The sequence below is a fragment of the Mandrillus leucophaeus genome, unplaced genomic scaffold (genome assembly GCF_000951045.1).
Source record: "Mandrillus leucophaeus isolate KB7577 unplaced genomic scaffold, Mleu.le_1.0 Scaffold534, whole genome shotgun sequence".
NCBI classification, from domain to species: domain Eukaryota; kingdom Metazoa; phylum Chordata; class Mammalia; order Primates; family Cercopithecidae; genus Mandrillus; species Mandrillus leucophaeus.
In genome coordinates, this window is record NW_012105742.1 from 865,350 (window position 1) to 876,661 (window position 11,312).

The 11,312-nt window shown below is 52.6% G+C and overlaps 1 protein-coding gene across 1 annotated transcript in view; it reads left to right on the forward strand.

Annotated features, from left to right (window-relative positions):
- The window catches only part of SLC23A1 (solute carrier family 23 (ascorbic acid transporter), member 1), an 18,576-nt gene that overhangs the window by 1,475 nt on the left and 5,789 nt on the right, over window positions 1–11,312 (forward strand). The window contains exons 3-15 of the mRNA XM_011997232.1: window positions 561–674; window positions 1,117–1,274; window positions 2,261–2,349; window positions 2,518–2,585; window positions 2,758–2,939; window positions 3,071–3,191; window positions 3,313–3,469; window positions 3,791–3,938; window positions 4,463–4,568; window positions 4,796–4,925; window positions 5,032–5,175; window positions 5,667–5,762; window positions 10,865–11,131. Of these exons, the coding sequence (XP_011852622.1) occupies window positions 561–674; window positions 1,117–1,274; window positions 2,261–2,349; window positions 2,518–2,585; window positions 2,758–2,939; window positions 3,071–3,191; window positions 3,313–3,469; window positions 3,791–3,938; window positions 4,463–4,568; window positions 4,796–4,925; window positions 5,032–5,175; window positions 5,667–5,762; window positions 10,865–11,112 (1,761 nt within the window). The 3' untranslated portion in view covers window positions 11,113–11,131. The remainder of the gene's footprint in view (window positions 1–560; window positions 675–1,116; window positions 1,275–2,260; window positions 2,350–2,517; window positions 2,586–2,757; window positions 2,940–3,070; window positions 3,192–3,312; window positions 3,470–3,790; window positions 3,939–4,462; window positions 4,569–4,795; window positions 4,926–5,031; window positions 5,176–5,666; window positions 5,763–10,864; window positions 11,132–11,312) is intronic.

Sequence of the window (11,312 nt, forward strand, 5' to 3'; positions counted from 1 at the left end):
GAGGGCCTGTGCAGGCCTTCTCCCGGGAGGCCAGAGATAAACATTCTGATGAACTTGATAAAGAGTGACTGTCCTAAACTGAATGTGGCAACTGGGGGATGGGTGGGGGTGGGGGTCAAGAAGCCTGCAGCTTTGGGACTGGCTGACTCTAGGTTGGGGTTCAGGAGAGGCCTAACCTCCCCGCCAGTGACACCCCAAAGATCTCCAGGGGGCAGAGGTGGGACCGGATTGGACTTGTCCACAGTCTCGAGCCCTCTTGGCCCCCTCTCCTGTGGTCCCCAGACCTCTGACTTAGGGGTCCATTTCCCTGGCTAAAATGACAGGTCCTGAGGGCTCTAGAAGCCGGCACAATAGACTCATCCCTGTGGGAAGCAATGTGAAGTGGGAGACAACTGTGGCCAGGCCGAGTGGGAACCAGGTGGATGAACTGTTGGGGAGGGCAGGGACCCCACTCTCAGTTGCTGACAGGCCACTCGGGCTGCCTGATTGTTTTCGGGGCAGAATGGATTTTGCCTGTCCCCATCACTCTACCCTAAGCTACTTATCTCTGCTGCCCCTAGCATGAATCCCCCAGGGACCCTCCGACCCCCCTACCCACAGAGCCTAAGTTTGACATGTTGTACAAGATCGAGGACGTGCCGCCTTGGTACCTGTGCATCCTGCTGGGCTTCCAGGTGGGTCCCCCAGGGCCTCCCTGCCCTCACTCTGTACACTCCGCGGTGACTCCAGCCTGCCCCTGGCCAGCAGGGAGTATCCTGGGTAACAAGAAGAAAAACCTGAGGTCAGCACATGGCTGTCAGCAGGCAGGGGTGGGGAAGAGACTGAGTCCTGAAAGAGGATGAACTCCCTGGGGGGCGTGTGACACTTGCCAGGTGGAGTGTTGGTGACAGGGTTCAGAGCCAACTCCATGGAAGCCACAGGAATAACTTGGGTGGAAATTAGTGACCCCCAGAGTGGTCAGCAGTAGCTCTCTGGGAATCCCTTGTGGGGACTGCCTTTCCTGGGCAGGCAGCCAGGTCAAGGCCTGCTGAGGCAGGCATGAGGACACTAGGCTGTCCCCTCTCCCTGGAGCTCTAGGGTCCTGCCTCATGCACTCTGCTGTCTCCCTCCGCCCAGCACTACCTGACATGCTTCAGTGGCACCATCGCCGTGCCCTTCCTGCTGGCTGAGGCGCTGTGTGTGGGCCACGACCAGCACATGGTTAGTCAGCTCATCGGCACCATCTTCACGTGCGTGGGCATCACCACTCTCATCCAGACCACCCTGGGCATCCGGTGAGCCGCCCAGCTCCCCCTCCCCCCCCACTGTGATCCACACAGCAGGAGCAGGTGGGCTCCCAGAGGACACTGGTGAGACAAAAAAGCCACTATCTGCCTCCAACTGCTTCTCCTATCCCAGGCCAGCCTTAGAGCTGGGCAGCGCAGCCCTGACCCTGGGAACCTTGATCTAGGCACACTCAAAAACCAAGCATCTGCAAGTTTAAGGGAAGGGAATGTACCCTCGCTGGCTCTCCCTCTTTTTTTATTTTTTATTTTTTTTTTGGAGACAGAGTTTCACTCTTGTTGCCTAGGCTGGAGTGCAGTGGCATAATCTTGGCTCACCACAACCTCCACCTCCTAGGTTCAAGCTATTCTTCTACCTCAGCCTCCCGAGTAACTGGGATTACAGGCACGCACCACCATGCCTGGCTAATTTTGCATTTGTATCCACCCGCCTTGGCCTCCCAAAGTGCTGGGATTACAGGCATGAACCACCAAGCCTGGCCAGCTCTCTGCTCTTAAGCCCCATTCTGAATACTGCCCAAATGGCAGCCCTGAGCTAGCTCCCAGGGCCGGTGCCAGCCTCTTCAACAGCCCACCCTCCCAGGGCCCCACGCTCCCGAGTGCACAGCCCTAGGCCTGGGTGGCATTTGAGCTGTTTGAGCGGTGGGGGGCAGGGGAAGATTGTGAGAGAAATCTGGATGTGGGAACTGAGCTGTCCACTTCCGGGCAGGTGCTCCCTCCTAACAGTGCAGGAGCTGGTGGTGGGAAGGAAAGGGGGCAGGTTTTGAGTTGGGGGCTCCATTTGTTTTCTTCCTTGGGCAGCCAAAATGTTACAGTTGGTCTTCCCTGGGGCCTCAGCGACTTTCATCTGCCCTTATCCCTCGTGTCTCTGTCATTCTCTGTGCTCTCCTTTCCTGATCTCTCCCTATGTCTATATCCCTCCTCCCCCCCATCTATATCCTTCCTCCCCAACCTGTTGCTCTGTGCCTCTCCTTCAGGCTGCCGCTGTTTCAGGCCAGTGCCTTTGCATTTCTGGTTCCAGCCAAAGCCATACTGGCTCTGGAGAGATGGAAATGCCCCTCGGAAGGTGGGTACACTTCTGGGGTCCACCCTGGGGAAAAGGGAAGGCCCAGAGACCTGGAGGTCTGAGCAACTGTCCCGGGTCCAGACACCAGGGTGCAGTCATGGCAGCATCTTCTCTCCCTCTCTTGTCTCTGTACCTGGTCCATGTGTGTGTCCCTGACTCTACCCCCAGAGGAGATCTACGGTAACTGGAGTCTGCCCCTGAATACCTCTCATATCTGGCACCCACGGATACGGGAGGTGGGTTTGCACATAAGGGTAGAAGCTGGGTCCTGAGGAGGGGCTATATGGGAGTGAGGGTGGCCGCTGAGTTTGGGGATTTAAGGAGGTAGTCCAGGAGCTTTGTTCCTGCTAACAGTAGCCAGGTCACGACCTTTACATGGTGACTTACAGCTGATGTTTGCCCTTCCAGGTCCAGGGTGCAATCATGGTGTCCAGCGTGGTGGAGGTGGTGATTGGCCTGCTGGGGCTGCCTGGGGTCCTGCTAAACTACATTGGGCCTCTCACAGTCACCCCCACTGTCTCCCTCATTGGCCTCTCTGTCTTCCAAGCTGCTGGCGACCGAGCTGGCTCCCACTGGGGCATCTCAGCTTGGTGAGCAGGCACCAGGCCTGATCCCTGCCCAGCCCCAGCACCCCACCCTCTTCATGTCCTTCATCCTTCTTCCCGGATCCTGGCCCCAGCCTGGCCTCCCGTCCACTTCCTGATTGTGCCTCTGCCCCCAGCTCCATTCTCCTGATCATCCTCTTCTCCCAGTACCTGCGCAACCTCACCTTCCTGCTGCCTGTCTACCGCTGGGGCAAGGGCCTCACTCTTCTTCGCATCCAGATCTTCAAAATGTTTCCTGTGAGGACCTGGCAGGCGGCTGGGGCTGGGACTATGGCCAGGGCTTGGGCTGAGGTGGGAGCAGGTTAGCCTGGACAGAGACCTCCAGTGCCTTCAGTGCCCCCCCACCCCCCTGCTTCAGATCGTGCTGGCCATCATGACCGTGTGGCTGCTCTGCTATGTCCTGACCTTGACAGACGTGCTGCCCACAGACCCGAAAGCCTATGGCTTCCAGGCACGAACCGATGCCCGTGGTGACATCATGGCTATTGCGCCCTGGATCCGCATCCCCTACCCCTGTGAGCAACATCCCTTGGGCCCCTCTGTCCCCAACTGAGACCACCTATGAGACAATCCTGGTGACCCCAGTCCAGCAGGTGACACGCCTAGCATTAGCTGCACATTTATAGTGTGCCCAGCAGAGCAGTGTTTTACTTAGACAAAGCTTCAGTCCCACTTCCTGGCTCTGAGTGACCCAAATAAGCTCCCACAACTGTATAGCTCCCATCCCAGCCTGAGGTCTCCTTACCTGCTCTTGCTCCTTCCAGCACTGCCCTGTCTATTCCTAACCATCACAGTCTCCTCACTGTAGCCAACCATCCTGTCTCCCTCCGGCACAGGTCAGTGGGGCCTGCCCACAGTGACTGCAGCTGCCGTCCTGGGAATGTTCAGCGCCACTCTGGCAGGCATCATTGAGTCCATTGGAGATTACTACGCCTGTGCGCGCCTGGCTGGTGCGCCACCCCCTCCAGTACATGCTATCAACAGGTAGCCTACCTGCCCTCCTCAGTATCTGATCTCCTCAGGGGTCCTCCAGGAAGCACACACACAGGAACGGGGTGGAGGCCCAGGGGCTAGGCTTAGGCAAGTTGGGAACACGCTCCAGACCTCATTCTCCTTGCTTGTGCGATGGGGGTGCCCTCTTATCACCCCTCTGTGGTTGCTGGGAGTAGCTGAGAAGACGGCGGAGTCGGAGAGGAACCACCATCATTGACAGCCCTCGATGTGCCCGGCTCTGGCTGTGCATTCTTATGCAATCTGTGAAGCATTTTGTGAGACGGGCACCGGTATTTATCCCAGGAGGAAATTGAAGGCCAGAATTGCCCACAGAATTTAAGTGCCAGGGCACTGGGACTAGCTTTGGAGCCTGAGCACTCTGGCCTGGAGTAGGGAGTGCTATAGCTGTTAGAGGCAGCCCCCACAGCGCCAGAGGGCGGCGGACCGCTAAGATGATGGGGAACACGGGCTGGTGCAGAGGCTGGACCGAGCCCCAACTCGCCCTTTCCTTACAGGGGCATCTTCACCGAAGGCATTTGCTGCATCATCGCGGGGCTGTTGGGCACGGGCAACGGGTCCACCTCTTCCAGTCCCAACATTGGCGTCCTGGGGATTACCAAGGTGTCGCGACGAGCCGGAGCCAAGTCCCGATCTAATTCTGTGGGCCGTAGGCCCCGCCCCAACCCCGTCCCCACTTTGGTTTAGCCCCACCCTGTCTTTGAGAGGCCTCGCCCCCGCATCAAGCCCCAGCAGGTTTATGCCTCGCTCTTATAACGGGCCCCGCCCCTGCAACTAACCCCGCCCCAGCCTCGTCCCCTGGTCTAGCTCCTCCGCTGGCTCCCCGGCAGGTGGGCAGCCGGCGCGTGGTGCAGTATGGTGCGGCTATCATGCTGGTCCTGGGCACCATCGGCAAGTTCACGGCCCTCTTCGCCTCGCTCCCTGACCCCATCCTGGGAGGCATGTTCTGCACTCTGTTTGGTGAGTGTCTGGCGCGGGCCACGGGTCGCGGTGCAGGTCACCGAGTGGTGGGACCCACCTGGATTGCGCGTGCGCGACGCCTCCAGTGGTTCTCTTGCGCCCTTAGGCATGATTACAGCTGTGGGGCTGTCCAACCTGCAATTTGTGGACATGAACTCCTCTCGCAACCTCTTCGTGCTCGGATTTTCCATGTTCTTCGGGCTCACGCTGCCCAATTACCTGGAGTCCAACCCTGGAGCCATCAATACAGGTGCCTCCAGCTGTTTACTGTCTCCAAAGGTGGGGTGGGCCCAAAACTTTGAGCACAGCCCCCTCCCTCAAAGGCTCCACACAGCTACAGCCACAAATCCTACCCAACTCTGGGTGTCGATCAGCAGCTGAGAGCCTGGGTCACAGCTGTCCTTTACTAAGACACTTCCTGTGGACAGATATTGACCTTTACATGTGCTTATTTTTCAAAACAGCTCCATAGATCTATTTATCTATATTTATCATTTGTCCATTATCATTTCAACTTTCCAGATGAGCAACATGAGGCTCAGAGAGGCTCAGTGATTTGTCCCAGGTGAACAACTAGCAACTGGCAGAATTGGGATTTGAACCCAGAGATAGGAAAGACAGAGATAGGTTTGAGACAGGGCTTTGTACTGTTCCTTTGCCATGGCTGCACAAGAGGAAGTCCCTCAACTCTGCTCTCCGAATTGGGCCATGACACCCATTGGCCCTTGGCCTATTCCACAGGCATTCTTGAAGTGGATCAGATTCTGACTGTGCTGCTGACCACGGAGATGTTTGTGGGCGGGTGCCTTGCTTTCATACTTGACAACACAGTGCCAGGTATGGTTCAGTCCTGGGAGGGGAATGAAGAACTAAGCAGGACTCATGCATTCCAACAGATGGCCTCTAAGCTGGAGCTGTGGCTAGGTACCATGCGATGCAGTCCCTGCAGGGAGCATCAGGAACAGATGGGCTGGCGGAGTTCTCACTGGCTGGAGGGAGAGAATGAGGCACAGACATGCCTCAGAAGTCTTGAAGAGGATTGGGCCAGGAGAGTCACTGCTGGGTCCTGTGAATCCTTTTCTTTCCATTTGTTCCATTTCTTTCCTTTTCTTTTTCTTTTTCTTTTTTTTTTTTTTTTTTGAGATGGAGTCTCACCCTGTCACCCAGGCTGGAGTGCAGTGGTACAATCTCAGTTCACTGCAACCTCCACCTCCGGGGTTCAAGTAATTCTCCTGCCTCAGCCTCCCGAGTAGCTGGGACTACAGGTGCCTGCCACCATGCCCAGGTAATTTTCATATTTTTAGTAGAGATGGGGGTTTCACCATGTTGGGCAGGTTGGTCTTGAAGTCCTGACCTCAAGTAATCCACCAGCTGGGATTACAGGCGTGAGCCACTGCACCTGGCCTCCTCTCCATTTCTTAATAGCCACTGGGCTAAGGGATGTCTTTGCTTTTTCAGAGTAGGACAGAGATAAATGCAGCATCAGTTTGTTGGCAAAATCCATCCACTCCAAATATGTCAGCAGCCTGCCACAATGGCGACTAGAAGAGCCACTAACATTTCCCTTTGGTACCAGAGCTTTTTGCAAAGATTGTGGAGGATACTTTGTGGGGCCCACATAAAGGTGCCAGTAAATATATAAAATAAATGTCATCAGGTGCTCTGATAACAAACAGTTAACATTTACCAAACATCTACTATAGGTCAGGCAGAGCTAAGTGTCTTACTTCATCCTCAAAAACCACAGTCATAAAGTCACAAAATTAAAACATTGAAGCCAGGTGTGGTAGCTCATGCCTGTAATCCCATCACTTTGGGAGGCTGAGGTGGGCAGATCACGAGGTCAGGAGTTCGAGACCACCTAGCCAACATGGTAAAACCCTGTCTCTACTAAAAATGTAAAAATTAGCTGGGTGTGGTGGTGGGTGCCTGTAATCCCAGCTACTCAGGAGGCTGAGGCAGGAAAATTGCTTGAATCTGGGAGGCAAAGGTTGAGTGAGCCGAGATCGTGCCATTGCACTCTAGCCTGGGTGACAGGGTGAGACTCCATCTCAAAAAAAAAAAAAAAAAAAAAAAAAAAAAAAAAATTAAAACATCGCAAATCTGGGATATATATTTTAATTGAGACAGTGTCTCGGACTATCACCCAGACCAGAGTGCAGTGGCGCAATCATAGCTCACTACAGCCTCAAACTCCTGGGCTTAAGTGACCCTCCTGCCTCAGCCTCCCAAGTAATTGGGATTACCAGTGCACAGGTGCATGCCACCATGCCCGGCTAATTTTTGAATTTTTTGTAGAGATGGGGTCTCACTTTATTGCCAAGATTGGTTTCGAACTCCTGGGCTCAAGTGATCCTCCCATCTCAGCCTTCCAAAGTACTGGGATTATAGGTGTGAGCCACACGTGGCTTCTATTTTTTTTTTTTTATTTTTTTTGAGACGGAGTCTTGCTCTTGTCACCCAGGCTGGAGCACAATGGCATGATCTCAGCTCACTGCCACCTCCACCTCCTGAGCTCAAGCGATTCTCTTGTCTCAGCCTCCCAAGTAGCTGGGATTACAGGCGCACACCACCACGCCCAGCTAATTTTTGTATTTTTAGTAGAGACAGGCTTTCACCACGTTGGCCAGGGTAGTTTCAAACTCCTGACCTCAGGTGATCCGCCCACCTTGGCCTCCCAAATCCTAGTCACCTTGGCTAGGATTACAGGCATGAGCCACCACGCCTGGCCTCTATTTTTAAATTGAGATGGGGGTCTATGTTGCCCAGGCTAGAGTGCAGTGGTTATTCACAGGTGTGATCATAGCATACTACAGCCTCAAACTCCTGGACTCAAGCAGTCCTTCTGCCTCAGCCACCTGAGGAGCTGAGAGTACAAGTGCATGCTATATACCATCTCACTAAATCTGGGATTTTTAACAACATCCATCTGACACAGTCAATAGCCTGTGTCCCATCCAATGCACCATACTGCCTCTGCTGGAGGGCTTCAGGGGACCTGGGCTGCAGGACTGGGGAAGGCTCCATGGAGACGGGAGTTAATGATTGCATCAGTATAGGGACATAAGGGATGGTAGCAGCAAGAAGATGGACCTCCATCCCCAGTCACTTATCGGCCTGATCACAGCCACAGGTCCTGTCTTCCTCCCTCTGTCTGAAAATCGAAGTGTTTATATTCATATAACATAGGTGTCAGAGGCTGTCTCTGGTTTGGGGTTGGGGAGGACAGAGGAGGGCCAGGGTTCCCCATAGGATTTTAGGCAGAATCAGAGGGTGCTCTTGGTAGCAGCTATCCCTTCAATGGATGGGTGGGTATTTGAACATGGTACTCACCCCTCCCCATTTAGAGGATGCTAGATTGGGGCTGGAATAGACCATCCTATGGGCCTGAGACAGTCAAGTGGCAGCCTCAGTGCCTAGGGGATATGAGGAGATGGAGAGCATCTGGGTAGGCGTCTGTACATGAAGAGGCTTCTTTGTGACTTGGGTGGCTAGATAAAGCTATCCTTAACGACAGCTGTAGAACCGCCTGAGTCCCTTATACCCCACCTTTCAACCCACCTGAGCATCACAACTGTCATCCTGTGTGTCATGCCACATAAGCTCAGCAGTCTTCAGTATACACTGAGGAACCTAAAGCTCAGGGAGGTTAAGTCACTTGCCTAAGGTCACACAATCTGGATTCAAACTAAGGTCTAGCTGGCTCAAAACCCTGTCCTTAACCATGGAATAGCAAAAGCCTTTTCCAGCCCTTAACTTCCTGCTGGGGATGGGTCACTTTGCACTTGCTTTTTTTTTTTTTTTTTTTTTGAGACAGAGTCTCGCTCTGTCGCCCAGGTTGGAGCGCAGTGGCGTGATCTTGGCTCCGCTTCCCGGGTTCACGCCATTCTCCTGCCTCAGCCTCCCAAGTAGCTGGGACTACAGGCGCCGGTCACCACGCCTGGCTAATTTTTTTGTATTTTTAGTAGAGACAGGGTGTTCTTTGTCTTTACCTATCCATAGCCCAAACTAGAAGGCAGTCTGTTTAGTTCAGCACATGCTGCTAGAGCTTACCAGCTTGGCCCTGAATCAGACACTGAGGAGGATATGCCAAAAAGTGTAAAGTCAGTAACAATTTGTGTAGAGGAGCTCCTGGCACAAGATAGGTGGTAAAACTAGATTTAAGCAAGCAATGAAATCAATGAAGCTGGGCTGGAGTTATTGGGAGGGTTTATCGATGAGGGAGAGTGGGTGAGGCCTAGGAAAAAGGAGGGGGCTTGGAGAGTAGAGAAGGCACTGAAGGTTGGGATGTAGTGGGCAGGCTGGCTGGTCTGCTAGACGGAGCTCTGGGCTGGCTGCCACGTATGTCTTGGCAGTGGTGTGAGGTAATCAGACACCAGGAACATAGTCCTACACCACACCTATGGCTCATCCCACTCTACTCTGCCCACTGTGTGTGCCCTTTGTACAGCCAAGCCCAATCAAATAGTGTCTCTTCCAGACTGTGTGTGCCCTTTGTAGAGCCAAGCCCAATCAAACAGTGTCTCTTCCAGGTAGTCTTCCCTGGGGACTTCACCTTCCCTCAGTGCCCTCTCCTGTGAGATTTTGGAACATAACTTGGTTTGTGCTACTCATGGGTTTGTTCTCAGCCTGGGTGGCCAGCAAGTGGAAATCCCCACTCCTTCTGCTAGATTTATAGTATTTCAGTCTTTGTCGATCCCAGCCCTCTTGTGAAAACCTGAGATCTCATGTGACGCTCCTCCACCTGAGGGAAAATTCCTAGTTGTAAAAATTACTAGCCAGGCGCAGTAGCTCACGCCTATAATCCCAGAACTTTGCGAGGCCAAGGCGGACTGATCACTTGAGGTCAGGAGTTTGAGACCAGCGCCTGGCCAACATGCTGAAACCCCATCTCTATTAAAAATAGAGTAATTAGCCAGGAACGGTGGCTCACACCTGTAATCCCAGCTACTTGGGAGGCTGAGGCTGCAGTGAGCCGAGATCAACCCGCTGCGCTCCATCCTGGGCAACAGAGCAATACTCTGTCTCAAAAAAAAAAAAAAAAAAATTATCTGGTGTATCCCTACCTCCATCAAAGATTTTATTTAGCTTGACTTTCTGAAGTTTGTATTATAAAAATGAGTTTTTCACATATGGAATCATAATACGAAATGTTAATACTGATTATAGTGTTTCAAAATATGCCTGCCTTACCCCTAGAACACAATCTGGGCCTGATTTGGTTCCCATGGGCCTAACACACATTACCCACACACTCACAGAGGTTGACAATAATATTTTTGTCCCTTTCTTCATCTTAAAAGTTTGTATAGGCCGGGCATAGTAACTCACACTTATAATGCCAGCACTTTTGGGAGGCCAAGCCGGGTGGATCACAAGGTCAGGAGTTCAAGACCAGCCTGACCAACATAGTGACATCCCGTCTCTACTAAAAATACAAAAATTAGCTGGGCGTGGTGGTGCATGCCTGTAATCCCAGCTACTAAGGAGGCTGAGGCAGGATAATCGCTTGAACCCGGGAGGAGGAGGTTGCAGTGAGCCGAGATCGCGCCAATGCACTCCAGCCTGGGGAACAGAGCAAGACTCTCTCTCAAAAAAAAAAAATAAATAAATAAAATAAAAATTTGTACAATGGTGTCTATACACCTCCCAGGGGTATGTTTTGAAGAAACAATATAATGAAATTAAAGCACTTAGCACACAGCCTGGCACACTGTAGTTATACAATAAATACTAATTATAACTAGTATCCTTTAGTGTTCCTTAGAGCTCTGGCCAAATTAGGAGCTCAGAAACCATAGATTCAGCCACTTTTTAGGACCAAATGATAGTTAAGAAAGATACTTGATTCCAGAAGTCTGCCTTAGGAGTGCGTTACGGAAAGTGGGGGCGGCTGAGGGTTGCTGGCCTTGGTAAATGATCCCACTGTCCTCTTCCAGGGAGCCCAGAGGAGCGTGGTCTGATACAGTGGAAAGCTGGGGCTCATGCCAACAGTGACACGTCTTCCAGCCTCAAGAGCTACGATTTCCCCATTGGGATGGGCATAGTAAAAAGAATTGCCTTTCTGAAATACATTCCTATCTGTCCAGTCTTCAAAGGATTTTCTTCAAGTTCAAAAGATCAGTTTGCAATTCCAGAAGACACTCCAGAAAATACAGAAACTGCATCTGTGTGCACCAAGGTCTGAAAAATGACTTCCAGGAAAGGTAGGATGTGTCTATGGTTTTTGTGGGAGGGCTGAATAATCAAAACATTCTTGGCCGGGTGCAGTGGCTCATGCCTGTAATCTCAGCACTTTGGGAGGCCGAGGCGGGCGGATCACGAGGTCAGGAGATTGAGACCATCCTGGCTAACACGGTGAAACCCCGTCTCTACTAAAAATACAAA